The following is a 15,198-nucleotide window of genomic DNA, read 5'->3' as shown; positions in this document are numbered from 1 at the left end:
GTCTTATTCATTCCCCTGTGTCCAAAACCTAGCACAGTACCCAGGCCAACACAGGCGCATCACTAAATACTTGCCCAATTTCAGCCATAAAGACTCTTTTTTTTTTTTTTTTTTTGAGACAGAGTCTCACTCTGTTGCCCGGGCTAGAGTGCCGTGGTGTCAGCCTAGCTCACAGCAAGCTCAAACTCTTGGGCTCAAGCAATCCTACTGCCTCAGCCTTCTGAGTAGCTAGGACTATACGCATGTGCCACCAAGCCCGGCTAATTTTTTCTATATATTCTTAGTTGCCCAGTTAATTTCTTTCTATTTTTTAGTAGAGATGGGGTCTCACTCTTGCTCAGGCTGGTCTCAAACTCCTGACCTTGAGCCATTCTCCAGTCTCAGCCTCCCAGAGTGCTAGGATTACAGGCGTGAGCCACCACGTCCGGCCAGCCGTAAGAATCTTGTTGGCTGAGGCCTGAGGCCACTACTTGTCAGTTATTGTTAAAATCTTACTAAACTCTTCTGAGGATTAGCTTCTTTAAATGTTTACAATAAATTTTTAAACAGTAACATTATAGATGACTGTTTATTATTACAAACAACCGGATGTCCACTGGGAAGCTACTTGCACTCTCAGTTTACCACAGCAGTGGCAATGGCTGGGCAGTGAAATGTTAACGGGGAAAAATTAAGATCATGACAATGATGGCTCTAAGGCAAAGCTACCCATTACTGTGACAAAACATGACAGAAGCTGACTTTGTGCAATCTTTTTCTCTTCAGCTGAAATTCAGCCCTTTCCCACTTAGAGAGCAGCTGCTGTCATGAGAGACTTAAAGTAAAGCCACTATAATTTACACATGTATTTTGAAAATCACTCACAGGCTCCCATACCTGGACTATAGCTCATCATGGCCACAACCATCCATACAGTGGCTGGTCGGTTCATTCATTCATTCAAGAAATACTTAGGAAAGCACCTCTCTGTGCCAGGCTCTGGGGAGATAACAAATGGCGGTCTGGACCCTCAGAGTCTCATGGTCAAGAGACCATCCCCCTACATAAGGCTCTGAGAGTTGCGCACTGCCCAACTCCAGGGGGCGCCATTCACTCTGAACTGAAGCAGTGCAGCCGCTACACACAGACTGCATCTGATCTTCAAATAAAAAGCGAGAGAGAAAAAGGGAGAAATCAAAACTGATGTGACTTTAAAGATTAAAATAAGACAAATTACCGGTGGCAATCTGAAAACTTCACCCCGTCAGCATCTTCCACATTTCAACAATATTTGCTAACATTTATTGAGCATTTAAGGCATGACCTTTTCCTCTCCAGATAAAATTAAATTCAAAGTTATCTATATACAAAGATGAAGAATGAAACAAACCTTAGCTTTTGTACTACTCTACCAGTGGAAACGTTCGGATTGCATTTAGACTTTAAATAAAGCAGGCTTACGGATTAGGTGGTAAAGAGGGCTGGCACGCATTCAGCCAGGTTAATCGCATCTCCCTTTATTGTACTACACTTATCTCACCAATTAATGTCAAGGTAAATCTCACCAAAGTCGCATGCAATTTGAGTCTGGGCTTTATATTAAAGGTTAGGTTAGAAAGCCCAAATCCACCTTCATTCAGTAAAAAGATCTTGCCAATGATAATCTAATTTCACCACAGTCTTCAATTGAATCCAGGCTTTCAAATGAAGCCTGTAATCCAAGCCTACAGTATCCCAGAGGTGTGTTGCAAACATAACCTCACGTGGCTTAATTCAATTAAAATCTTCAATTTTGCTGAAAAAACTTAACCATTGTAAGTTGGACTGTTAGAAATGCTGACAAAATTAATGATCTGAAAATACAGTTAAAGAATTGGAGAACATTATGAAACTATCCTAAAATACAACAATCCCGGGGGCTGTGTGAAACCATCTCCAGGGCTACAGCCTACTCAGGAAGGAAATTTACCAGCTGCTTATCAAATGTTCCACCAAAACAACCCACTCAATAAGCACAACCTGTGACTTTGAACTATCAGATTAATAGTTATTTTTGATTGGAGACATCAAAATCCTTCTTGTTGAGAAGAAACTTGCTCCCCTTAGAAAGGAGCAGATCATGGGATCTAGGCTCAAACAAATCCCTTCCATATGGAGCTGCCTCCATGTGAATCTAAAAATTAGTATGTCATTCACTTTAAGTGTAACCAGCCACAGAAATGCAAAAAGCTAGGCTCAAAAATAAAGGGCTTGTCCTAGGCAAGAAATAAAGTGATCTCAGGACACACGATTTTACTGTTTTCTGGTTCTGGCAGGCACGACATACCAGAGTTTGGTTTGGTTCTTCTTAGAAGACTTATTTCCTAATATTCAGAGAAAAAAACCAAGCTCTCTCCACTTCTTGGACTTATTATTTAGACAACAGTGTTAATAATAAGTAAATATAATAACAGGAATGAACAGTTCTGATAACTGGCACATGCTGGAAAATGTTACTCTACTATCAGTTGTACCCCTGGCCTTATAGTAACTGTGGACTGGGGGTGGAGGAGGAGAGGAATGAGGCTGAGAAGACAGGATGGGGCAAGCACACTGATCACAACGTTAACTGCCCTTGTCCCCAGTCTCCGAAAAGCAGGGGGAATTGTCACACTTGGCCTTCCCCTAGACCCACTGAATCGTCACAGAACTCCTGCCCCCATGATCAGAAGCACAGCTGCTGGGGAACTGAGCAGTTTGGTTGAAGTGCACAGATGCTGAACATCTTAAAGGTGTCCATTTTCTCTTTTAAGGTAAAGGCCTTTTAAGAGAATGGGTCCTTTAGCTCACTTTCCAAGAGTTCTTTTTCGCACAAACCACATCCTTTCATGTGGCATGAAAACTTCAGACATTGGACAAGCAATGTGAGAGCAGAATCCTTCTGGAATTCTTCATTCTTCCCAATCTAGTCCACACCTCATTCACCAGCAAACTTATCAATAATTCACTCTTTCCAAAGCACTCAGTGTACAGTTTTCACAGAGAGAATTTTCTCTTTCATTCATGGTTCATCAGTTGCTACAGTATTTAATGAAATTGCATAATTACCATAATAAAACCAGAATGAACAGGTCAAGGAGCCAACATTTGACCTTCAGTAAGTGTGCAACTCCAGTGTGGGAGCAGAAAAGGCCAGACACCTGGTCATGGGGGGAAGGTGTCAGTCACTATATTTAAAATCGAGGGAATGGAGCCACAATTACTAGAACACTTAGTTAGGTGAAGGGAGCTCAATTAATAGTTTCTACGGTAATTTTAAAATCAAGACCCTCCTCTCCACCCACACCAAAAAAAGTCTATGGAAGCCAGAATTTATTTATTTATTTGAGACAGAGTCTTACTCTATTGCCTAGCTGGCAGCAACCTCAAACTCCTGGGCTCAAGCGATCCTCCTGCCTCAGCCTCCTGAGTAGCTGGGACTACAGGCATGCGCCACCATGCCCGGCTAATTTTTTGTATATATTTTTAGTTGGGCTGCTAACTTCTTTCTATTTTTAGTAGAGACAGGGTCTCACTCTTGCTCAGGCTGGTATCAAACTCCTAACCTCGAGTGATCCACCCTCCTCGGCCTCCCAGAGTGCTAGGATTACAGGCGTGAGTCATCGTGCCTGGCCCAAAGCCAGAATTTTTAAACTCTGATTTTCTTATTAGTGGTTTCTGGCCAGAATCAACAACCAAAACATTCATTTGTTTAGTAAGAGCTCAGGGTTTTTTTTTCCTCATATCTATTTCCTTTTAACCACAATTTCAAGAAATTCATGTCTGAAAATTTTTTGGACTAGTCTTTACACAGGAGCAAATGAGAAAATGCCTATCCAGGGGGACCTCGGACTCATGTTTATTAAGATTATATTTTTTGGCCAAGTGAGGCGGCTCGCGCCTGTAATCCCAGCACTGTGGGAGGCTGAGGTAGGAGGACTGCCTGAGGCCACCAATTTGAGGCCAACTCAGCAAAATGGTGAGACTCCACCTCTACCAAAAATATCTAAAAATGAGCCTGTGTGGTGGTGTGTGCCTGTAGTCCCAGGTACTCGGGAGGCAGAGGCAAGAGGATCACCTGAGCCCAGGAGTTCAAGGTAAAAAAAAGACCGTATCTGTTGACAATTTTCCTTTTACATTTAAAATACATCATGACATGAACTTTCCAATACCTGACTCGGAATTGAGTTCAACAGATAAAATTTACTCTCACATGACTGCAACTACTCATCTTCTGTTCAGTTTAAATGAGAAAATGCTATCTTGGAAAAATCTAATAATGGGATTTTTTTTTTTTTTCAGTCTGAGATTAGTCAAAGGAGAATCAGGTACTCTACATTATTCTACTTAAATTTCATAATAAAACACTATAATCACATCTGATGTAGGGTAGCAGATATTCTACCTAAAAGAACTGCCTAGATACTTAAGGCTTAACTCATTGAAAAAAAAAAGTTAAATGTTGGTCACTTTATCAGATTTATTCTTAACGGATTCCAAAGATGTTAACTTCATTATAACTTATGACAGCAAAAAATAAAAGCACCTAAATATCCAATATGGAAATGGTTACATAAATTATTACATATCCACATCAATTATCATGTAGCTGTTAAAAATCATGTCTTCTGAGAATAAATATTCTGATAAAAAATAAGAAAATGTCCCAAATATAGCTTTAGGTTAAAACAAACAAACCAAAAATACAAAAATGCTATGTCAGAATCATCCCGGTATACAAAAAAAAAAAATATATATATATGTATATGTATCATCCCAATGGGGGAAAACAAAAAACCAAAATGCTTTATTATGTGATTATATTTTTCTTCTTTACAGTTTTCCGTATTTTCCAAATTTTCTATTATAAACATGTAAAAAATATTTTTTAAACATTTGATTAGTTGGGATCAGAAATAAAAAATACTGTATAATTCCCTGCCTTCTTAAATAGAGTACACGAAACTAAGGTAGCCTTTTCTTGATGATAACAAATTGTTGCTATGAATATCATTACCAATATCCCTGGGCTAGAGAAGCAGATGGATACATTTATCCCCTAAACAACCATTTGCCAAAATATTCTCCAGAGATGCAGTCTCATGTGATTCTCCACCAAGAGGTCTGGGATGGAGTAAGTTTGAGAATGAGAAATACTGGGTATGCACACCCCTCTGGAGCTTCACCACCCACCTTGGCAGGAAGACAGAGACAAAACAAAACCCTCTTTTAGCTGACTGGTTTCCCAAGTACACCTACCACGGAACCCTTTTTAATGCAATCACCATTAACACACACAAAACTAGGGTTCTAAGGGAAAAACTACCCTAAATTAAATGGCCCCAAACCACTGTATTAACAACAGAAACAGCTTCCATTTACTGGGTTCTTACTATTGCCAAGCATGGTATAATAAAACAGTTTACAAACATTATCTTATTTAATCACCAGAATAACTCAATGAGGATGGTATTATTAACTCCCATTTTAAAGATGAGGAAACTGACATTTAGGAAGGTTAAATACTTGCCCCCAAATTTCCTAGCAACCCAAGCCTGTCTTAACCACTATGCTTAAGAGTTCACTTTCCAGTTTTTGTGGAGCTTTTATGATGTTTGTTGCCTCTTTTTCTGTCATTTATTTCTTGATGATGTTACTGGCTCTATTAGTTTTTTCCTATACCCTTTTAAAATTTGCCACTGACAGATAAACCATATGGCCAAGTGAATTATTGCTCAAACTGTATGCAAAGACTCTGCAGGCTTTGCTATGAGTCCAGCATGTCCTTGAAGTCCGGTATTTTGGCTGCCCAAGATCACTTTTATCAATTATCTTTCAGCCTCCTAACTGACCTCCCTGCTTTCTTATCCCCTTCAATCCATCCTTCCCGGGGCTGCCAGAATCGTCTACATAAACGGCAAGTGTGACCAACCACAGCATTCCCTGGCTTCAATTCTCCAACGGCTCCCTGACTAGAGGATCAAGTCCAAGTTCCTTAACAGGCACATGAAGCCATTTGGTCTCTTCTTGACGCTCCAGCCTTGTCCCCCACTCTACCCTGCCCGGGCCCCCATGCTGCAGCAAACCTTGTATTATTCCTGTGCACACTCTCCCGGCTTCTTTCCTCTGTGCCTTTCTTTGTGCCTCTCCCATACTTGGCAGCCCTTCTCCCTCATTACCTGATTAACTCTAACTCATCCTCTGAATCACAGCTGATGAGTCATCCATCTCCTCCAGGAAACACTCCCTGCTGACCCCAAACCCCCTAAGGCCTGTGATCCCCCCACTAGGGTCTGTAGGCATCACTGCCGTTTCACACATACATCGTTTTATGAGATCGGGTTCTGTACACCTGCACGATCCTAAACCACGAAAACTGTGGCTTACTGGTTTCACATCCCCAAAGCAGTACCCAACAGGTGCTCCATAAAGGTTGGGTAAATGAATAAACTTCCTTGACCTCAGCTGTGTTCGCATTCATGAAAACTGCAGTCTGACAGCAAACATGAACTAGCACTCACTGTGTCCCTCCACCATCCTAGGCACTGGGCTACCGATGTAAATATAACCTCAGGGTGCCATTAGTTAACTTTGACATGATAAAAGGTTTGATTTAAAAGCAACATTAACTATGACACTGCTTGAAATATAACAAATTATTCAAATATCCACTTTTCACATAGACTCTTTGACATAGTAATGAACAATGTTCCTCACAATTCCATGACAATACTTTTAAAAGCTTTCCCTTGACACACTGTAATGTAACCTACAGACAAAGCTAAAGGCGCCCCTCCACTTCCATTCTTCCGTAGGAAGAAATTCTACAAAGAACGTTCCTCTGCTTTTGTACCACTGGCTAAGACAGTTTTCCTGAATAATGATGCACTCTGTAAACTCACATAGCTGAGAAAGGAAATAAACCAACGGACAACTCCTGTCTCAGCATGTTCTGAGCCACAGTGACGAGACTACCTTTGGGAACAGTGGCTGACACCCAGCTCTTCCTAGATAACCTTGAACTGCGTACCTGGCATGAGTCCCCATAGCAACATTCTGCTACAAATACTGTAATAAAAGCCAAATAAGCAACCAGGTTGGCACTGCCTAGCTCAAAAGCACCACCATTCTGCACATGGCTGGTGAGGTTCAAACAGTGCAGTCTACTTCAGGCTTCCTCTTCCGGCCAGTCTACAACAGGATGTTAGGTCATCGGACTCGTTTCTCCATTTCCTTCCGTGGAACCTCTTTCCCTCTCCCAACCCACTGATTACTCCTGCTAGTCTCTCAATCTTTTATAGTCTCCTTGACTTCAACAAGCACTTGGGGAGGTTGGCTCAAGTGTGCACCTCCAAGCAGGCTGTTCCCGAGCTCCAGAACCACATATTTCCAACTGCCTGCTGGACAGTGCTGTGGAGTGGTGCCCTGCCTGTCCCTCACTCCCAGCCTAACACGCTCTCAATGACCTCCCCAACCCCCTCCCCACTCTCAGCTCCTTCTCCTCCTCACTTCCACTTGAAGCCCGGTTATCTGCGCTCACTCAGCAGCATGAACTGGGTACATTCTGTGTGCCAGGCAATGTGCTGGGTGCCAAGGACGCCAAGATAAACGAGACAAAACGGAGCCCGCAAGCCAGTCAGGGACACAGGGAAGTGACTTACAAAGTGTGTGTCAAGTGCCACAGAACAGGTATACAAAGAGGCTAAGGGACTATGTGGCTGTGACTGAAGAGGGGGGAGAGCGCTTTGGAAGGGAAAGCTGATGAGCTCCTCCAGTTGGTCAGCAAGGGAGGGGGAGCAGGGAGCGAGTCCAGCTAGCTGGTCTGCCTCTCCTCTCCCCCAACCCCAGCTCAAATCCTAATTTCTTAACCTGCACTTTCACTTCTGCCTCCAGCCTGGTTTTCCTGAGCCTCCCCACGTCAATTCAGCCCACACTCTGCTGCCAGATTAATCTTCCTAAAGTGCAATCTAATCCGACTGCTTCTCTGCTCCAAAATGGTCACAGAAGCTCCTTGCTACCAAATTAATTGCCATGGAGCTCACGCCCTGGCACTCTGCCCTCACCAGCCTTATTTCTTGTCATTTCCCTACACATAAGCAAATCCCGTCTGGCCAAACAGATGAGAACTCACTAGTCGTACAACCTGTCCCCTGCTTTCCTGCCTCTGTGCCTGTGCTCATGCTGTCACTTCCTCCTGAGCCCCCATTTTTGTCTATCAAAATCCTACTTAGAAAAATAAATGCCTAATCCAAGACAGTGGCTGGGGGACATGGGGAAGTACATGCTCAGGAGAGAGCACACAGGGCGGGGGTGAGGTGGGGCTTTTCATTGGGTTGGTAGTATTTACTTCCTAAACTGGGTGGCAGGTACACAATGTTCCTCATATCATTCTCTATACCCTCTGGTAGGCATTACTGTATTTAACAATTTATTTTCTAAAAACTTAGCCACCTACCAAAGTCTGTCTCTTACACTGGGAACCTAAGCCAGAGAGCTTTTTTTCATCTGACCTTCAATGTCATTTATAATTCACATCTGGCTTTTTTCTTACTCTCTTTTTTTAAAAATGTGGTAAAGGCCAGGCACAGTGACTCATGCCTGTAATCCCAGCACTCTGGGAGGCCGAGATGGGAAGATCCCTTGAGGCCAGGAGTTTGAAACCAGTCTGAGCGAGAACTCATCTCTACAAAAAAATATGAAAACCTAGCCAGGTGTGGTGGTGCACACCTGCAATCCCAGCTACTCAGGAGGCTGAGGCAGGAGGATCCCTTGAGCACAGGTGTATGAGGCTGCAGTGAACCGTGATCACACCACTACAACTCTAGCCTCGGCAAAAGAGCAAGACCCTGTCTCTGAAAAAAATTAAAATGTGGTAAAATATATATGATAAAATTTACCATTTTAATAATTTTTTAAAAATTTTTTGTAGAGACGGTCTCATCCTATTGCCCAGGCTGGTCTCCAACTCCTGACCTCAAGTAATCCTCCTGCCTCAGCCTCCCAAAGTGTTGGGATTACAGGCGTGAGCCATGGAGCCTGGCCCATTTCAACCATTTTTAAGCGTACAGTTCATTCACATTGTTGTGCCACCATCACCACCATCCATATCGTCCAGAACTCTTTTTATCTTCCCATTATGAAACGCCATACCTCTTATTCTCTCTTGTTTTGTAGATATCTGTGTACTTGTTTTATTCCCAAATTTCAGTATCGGGATTATGCCCTACTCGTGTTTCTATCCTTTACAATGCCTTGCACATAGCAAGTACTCAACAGCTGCAGAACTGAAATGGAATGTTCTATTTTGGCAGCAAGGATACTATGCCTTTTAGCCAATATTTACTAAGTGCTCACTCTGTGCTAGGTACCATGTTAAGCATCTTAGATACTAATCTCATTTAATCTACCCAACAACCCTATGAAGTAGGTTACTGTTAATATCTCCTTTATTTCCAATGAGGAAACTGCAATTAAAAAGACTGAATGCTTGTCAAAGGTTGCACTGCTGGTATCAAAAGCCAGCAACCACTGTGCTAGGCCGCCCCCACTGTACTTTCAGTAAATGTAAAAGAAGAGCAATTAAGTAAATTAAGTGGATCAAATTTCATCTAAGCCAGTCTAACAATTTTAAAAATCTCTTATTAAAATTTTAAAAATCTCTTAGCCTGCATGCAGTAGCTCAAGCCTGTAATCCCAGAATTCTGGGAGGCTGAGGCGGGAGGATCACTTGAGGCCAGAAATTCAAGATCACTTTAGGCAACATAGTGAGACCCCGACTTTACAAAAAATAAAAAAAATTAAAAAAAATTAGCCAGGTGTGGTGGCACATACCTGTAGTCCTAGCTATTTGGGAGGCTGAGGCAGGAGGATCACTTGAGCCCAGGAGTTCGATGTTACAGTGAGCTATGACTGCACCACTGCACTCCAGCCTGGGAGACAGAGCAAGACACTGTCTCTTTAAAAAAAATTAATTAAATCAATTTTTTTTAAAAAAAAAAAAAAAGAAAGGGATCTAGCCTCTACTAAATGCTTGCTCTGTGCCAAGTATCCTCTCCACCTGTTATCACACTTAACCTCACAAGAGCCCTAAAAGGCAGGCATTATTACTATCCTCGCTTTATAGGTGGAGAAACGAAGCCCAGAGAGTTTAAGTCACTTAAACAAGGTCATGCAACTCTTAGCTATGCTCTTTCCTTGAAATCTTGATGCCTCCTCTAAAAAAAAAAAAGATAAAATGAGATAAAGCTGAATTTCAGAAAATATTCCTGGGCACAGTAATTTTTTCTCAAGAGTTAAAGTAATAGGCTGGGGCCGGGCGCGGTGGCTCACGCCTGTAATCCTAGCACTCTGGGAGACCGAGGCGGGTGGATCGCTCGAGGTCAGGAGTTCAATAACAGCCTGAGCAAGAGCGAGACCCCTGTCTCTACTAAAAATACAAAGAAATTAGCTGGCCAACTAAAAATATATATAGAAAAAATTAGCCGGGCATGGTGGCGAATGCCTGTAGTCCCAGCTACTTGGGAGGCTAAGGCCAAAGGATTGCTTAAGCCCAGGAGTTTGAGGTTGCTGTGAGCTAGGCTGATGCCACAGCACTCACTCTAGCCCAGGCAACAGAGCGAGACTCTGTCTCAAAAAAAAAAATCAAAAATAAATAAAGTAATGGGCTGGGTGAGGTGTCTCATGCCTGTGATCCCAGCAGTTTGGGAGGCCAAAGCAGGAGGATCACTTCAGGCCAGGAATTCAAGACCAGCCTCGGCAACACAGCAAGACCCCCAACTCTACAAAAATTTAAAAATTAGCCAGGAGGACTGCCTGAGTGCAGAAGTTGAGGTTCCAGTGAGCTATGATCTCGCAGCTGCACTCCACCCTGGGCACCAGAGGAAGACCATGTCTCTAAAAAAAAGAGTCAAAGTGCTAGGTCCATGGAAACATGGAAAAAAAGATTTAAAAGATAAAGCTTTTACATGTATAATAATGACTATACAATATGGATAGGAACAAACTCCAGCAGAATTATAGTCAAAGAGTTCAAATCTTGGCGTTTTTAGATTTTTAAATCCAAGTCTCCCCTGCATTCAGAGAGTATGCACGGGAAGCAGTCCCTGGATTTAAAGCAAGGTCAGTACACTTCAATGAGCCATTATGATTCATGCAGTAGCTTTGCAGCCCCACACACAAATCACACCCTAACACGCCTTAGGGAAACAGCTTCTTCCAGACCAGAGCTCTTTACTTTCCACAGAACAATCTGTCTTTCAGACCCTCAGCATTTGTGCATGTGGGCATTTTCACTTGCCACAGGAACAAAGATACCGAATCTGGATCCTTAGTTAACACCAACCAATCAGCACTTCTTCACAGAGCACACTGGGAGACGTGACCCAAGAGGTCTGGTTTAGCTGCCTAATCCCCTAAGCGACAGTTCCTTTTAAGGGAGTGCCCTGCATGTCCAGTGGGGTTAATGTGGACAGAAGGAGGCACATTCCACTGCCATGTAAAAATAACTTTAAATAAAAATAAAAATGTGTGCATATGCAACATAAGCCCGCAGCAAAAGGAAAGGAGCGTAAGATGACTATGGATACACAACATTTAGGGAACTGCATAACGAACAGGAGGAACAGGAAAAGGCAGACTAACATACGGGCCCAGAAAACGAGAATGTTTATAGCTCCGACATCATTTTAATGTCTTCAGCTGCACTAAAATTCACACACCACAATTAAAACAATGTAAGTGAAGCATAATGAACAGCTGCATTTAAACCTAACAGCGAATGCCTTCAAGCCCTAGCCACACTTTCCAGCCGCCACAAAATATCCCCTCAGGCTTAGAGAAGCCTTACTCTACAATTTAAAACACTTCCTTCTGCCAATTAAAAAAAAAGAAAGAAAAAAAACCCTTTGGTTCAGGTTAAAAGATTCTATGCTGTGAAAGTCCTGTTCCATTTACCATCTCATCCTAGACCTACTCAAATATATAATCATTTTGACCATAGAAAGGCAAATGTTCCTTAGGCTAATAGCAAATAAATCTACTTAAAATTCTTGATATGAAACGCTATTAACTTGTCAGGATGACCTGGTATAAATGATTGTTGGTAATCTTTCAAAAAAGAGAACTATAAGTAATTATTAATTACTGCAATTACTATTAATTGAACCCATCTATGGGCTGTGTTAAGTACTTAACCTAACAGGTCTCACTGTTATCACCTGGCAGGTGTTACCCTCACCTGATCCTCACATCAACTCAGGGAAACTCTTTTCCAACAGATGCTCAGAGAGGTGAAGTGACTCGCCTGCAATCACACAGACAGGAAGTAGCCCAGTCCAGCCTGGAGTGTATGATTCCAAAGCCCGAATGTTCTTTTAACAACACATCATAAATGTTCCATTTGGTCAAGAGTAGACAGTTCACAAAATATTCTCTTCAAATGTGTCCCACAATCACCCCAAAATAAACCAACTCAGATCACTACCAGGTGACTGAAATTACTATGGCCAAAAATTTCAGTTGTCCATGTTACACCCAATCCTTGAGAAAGGCACCACGCATGACCAGGGCAACAGGATTTGCAGAGAGTGACCCTGGCTAGGTGAGCTGCCTAAGGCATTTTGGTTTTCAAGTTCAGTTTCCTTGTTTTAAAAGCACTACACCCAGAAAAGCAAACTACTGCTGAGTAATTTAACTTGAACTATGCAGTCTAATCAAGTGGAGTCAGTCCTCAATAATTCTATAGGGTACTCTGGTATAAAGGTCACTTTTACTTAAAAAAAAAAAAAAAAAATCCTGCTAGATTAATTTACCTTTCCTTTTAAAAAATAATCTCCAGGTCCGTAGGTGGAGGAAACAGAGAGACTGTCCCTGACAGCCTCAGTAGAATTAACTCTTCCACAATCTTCCCTCTACTAAAAGGCAGCTGATTTCTATTAATGTTCTACCAATAAAACTACAGTACTCTGTTCTTACTGAAACAGAACAGTCACATATACCAAAATAACTTGCAGTGTTACACATTAGAAAAATATACCTATCATTTCATTATTAAACTAGAAAGACACCCTGCTGACAATCCACAAAAGGTCTCCCGGCAACTGAAAAGCAGAGAAACTAAGCAAAGATTTGTTCTTAGGAGACATGAAACTCTCATTGAGTCAAGAAAGATGGATTTTGTCACTTATTATTCTCTAAAATGGAAAGTGCCACATGGAGACCATAAATGGGGTAAATTGCATCTCGGAGCAACGTTATATGTGCCAAGTTACAAAGCCCGTGAATACAAGGGGTGTATTAATGGAAAGACTGATACCATCTTACTACAGTGGCCTCTCTGTAGCTCCGGACAATGATCTGTTGAGGGTTTTCCAGGGATTTTGAATGTGCAACCTCCATACAAGCCCTCTTTTAAGGGGGCTGGCTCAGTGCTGAACAATCCCTCTTCGGAAAGAAAGCCAAAAGCCCCCACACCGGCTTCTGGGCCAGAGGCTCACACTGTAGGCGTGGGAAGGCTCAGACTTCAGAGACAAAGGAGTAGGAGTGGTTGGTGGGCCAGGGAGAGCTGGGATTAGCCTGGGTCCACCTGCCTAGAGGAGACCTGAACTCAAGATCGGACTTTTGGAGAAAGTCCAAAGGGCTCGGGAGAAAGGGAGAACCCGCTGCAAATCTGATGATGTCAGTTACCCCCCCCCCCCCCCCAGAGCAAACCACACCATATGGAGGAAGATAACCAGAAGCAGGGCGGGCACGTGCCTTTCAGAGCTGGGCAGGGCCCTCCAGGAGCAGAGGTGGGGGGGGTCAGCCCCCACCCCCCTCTTTTATCTTTCCCCAGAAACTGCCCCATAGGGGCAGGACACCCGTGATGCAAAGCCAGCCCTACTAGAATTCCCACATTTTCTTCTTCCACGGAGGGGGGCAACCCTTACAAAAACAGGGATGCTGCTGCCCCTCAGGCTCATCCACAGACCCAGGGAGGGATAACTGTGCTAAGGCCACTGCCAAATGAAGTCTGACTCCAGGGGCACTCTTGGAACCCCTCAGACACACGGACCCTTCAAGCCTTACCCTGCCTATGTACGTTCCATGATCTTCTGCCTCGAAACTTTGGGGACCCCTGACCAACCTTTAAAGCCCCTCAGAAACAGCTACTAGACTCAGCTACAGACTCTCAGCCTCCCAAACAGATCTTGGAATCCTCAATCCTCTCCTAAAAATCATATCCAGCTAACCCACTCGGCCCCCCAAAACCTATTCTTAGACCCCCAATAACGGCCTCAGTCCTCCTGGACGCCCCAACCTTTCCCCTTAAAGCCCCCCAATTCCTGCCCAGACCTAGCCCTCTCCCCACTCTACCCCTGCCAACCCAATCTCAGATTCCCCCAAGTCCCTCCTCGTCCCCCCAGCCTCAAACATAGCCCTCTAGACTCCTAATCCCCCTTCCAGACTCTCTAATTCCCCCTTCAGACCCAGCCTTGGGTCCTCAGAGCCCCCAAACCTTGTCTCAGACTCCCGATCAGCTCCCCAAGCCCCGTCTCGGCACCCATTTTCCCGCCTCAGCCCCCGTCTCGGTCCCCTCAGTTCCCCGAACGCCGTCTCAGGCCCCCCACCCCGCCCAAGCACCAGTCACGGTTCCCCGGCTCCTGAACCCCTTCCCAAGCACCCCCACTCCGTTTCTCGTCTCAGTCCCCTCAACACGACTGGAGGCACCGCGGTCGTCTCCGCCTCAGGCCACCGCTCGGGGCGCGAATCCCACCCCAGGCCCTGCAGACGCCGCCCCGAGGCCCCGCTCGGCTCACCTCCTCCATCTTCTGCACCATCTCCGTCAGCTGCCCCTCGTCCTCCAGCAGCTCGTTGAGCTGCACCAGCGACAGCCCGGCGAACCGGGCTTCGCTCCCCGCGACAGCCATCCCCGCGTCTCGGCAGCCGCCGCCGCTCGCGCCGCCAGACTCCGCCGACCGGAAGCACCGCCCTCAAGACCCGCCCCCCGCGGGGGGGCACGTGACGCCAGCCCTGGGGCGTGACGTCATCGCCAGCCGGGCGGGCGGACGTGACGTAGCGCGCTGCGTACCTGGCAGGCTGGGCGCGAGGAGGGGCATGTGTCAGCGACCCTTAGACTTCTAAAGGAAGGGGAAGGGTTCTGGGGACCGGCTTGTGACATCGTGAGCGCGGTGATGATGTCACTAGGGCACGGAGAGTGCGCCA

General features: G+C 44.4%; 1 protein-coding gene across 1 annotated transcript in view; it reads right to left on the bottom strand.

Annotated features, from left to right (window-relative positions):
- VPS37B (VPS37B subunit of ESCRT-I) overlaps positions 1-14,915 on the bottom strand; it is a 30,705-nt gene extending 15,790 nt beyond the window's left edge. The window contains exon 1 of the mRNA XM_069497340.1: positions 14,793-14,915. Within this exon, the coding sequence (XP_069353441.1) occupies positions 14,793-14,903 (111 nt within the window). The 5' untranslated portion in view covers positions 14,904-14,915. The remainder of the gene's footprint in view (positions 1-14,792) is intronic.
- Positions 14,916-15,198: the final 283 nt, after the last annotated feature.

The sequence above is a fragment of the Eulemur rufifrons genome, chromosome 21 (genome assembly GCF_041146395.1).
Source record: "Eulemur rufifrons isolate Redbay chromosome 21, OSU_ERuf_1, whole genome shotgun sequence".
NCBI classification, from domain to species: Eukaryota; Metazoa; Chordata; class Mammalia; order Primates; family Lemuridae; genus Eulemur; species Eulemur rufifrons.
Note: the sequence above shows the minus strand (reverse complement) of the source record. Positions and strands in the feature narration are given on the sequence as shown.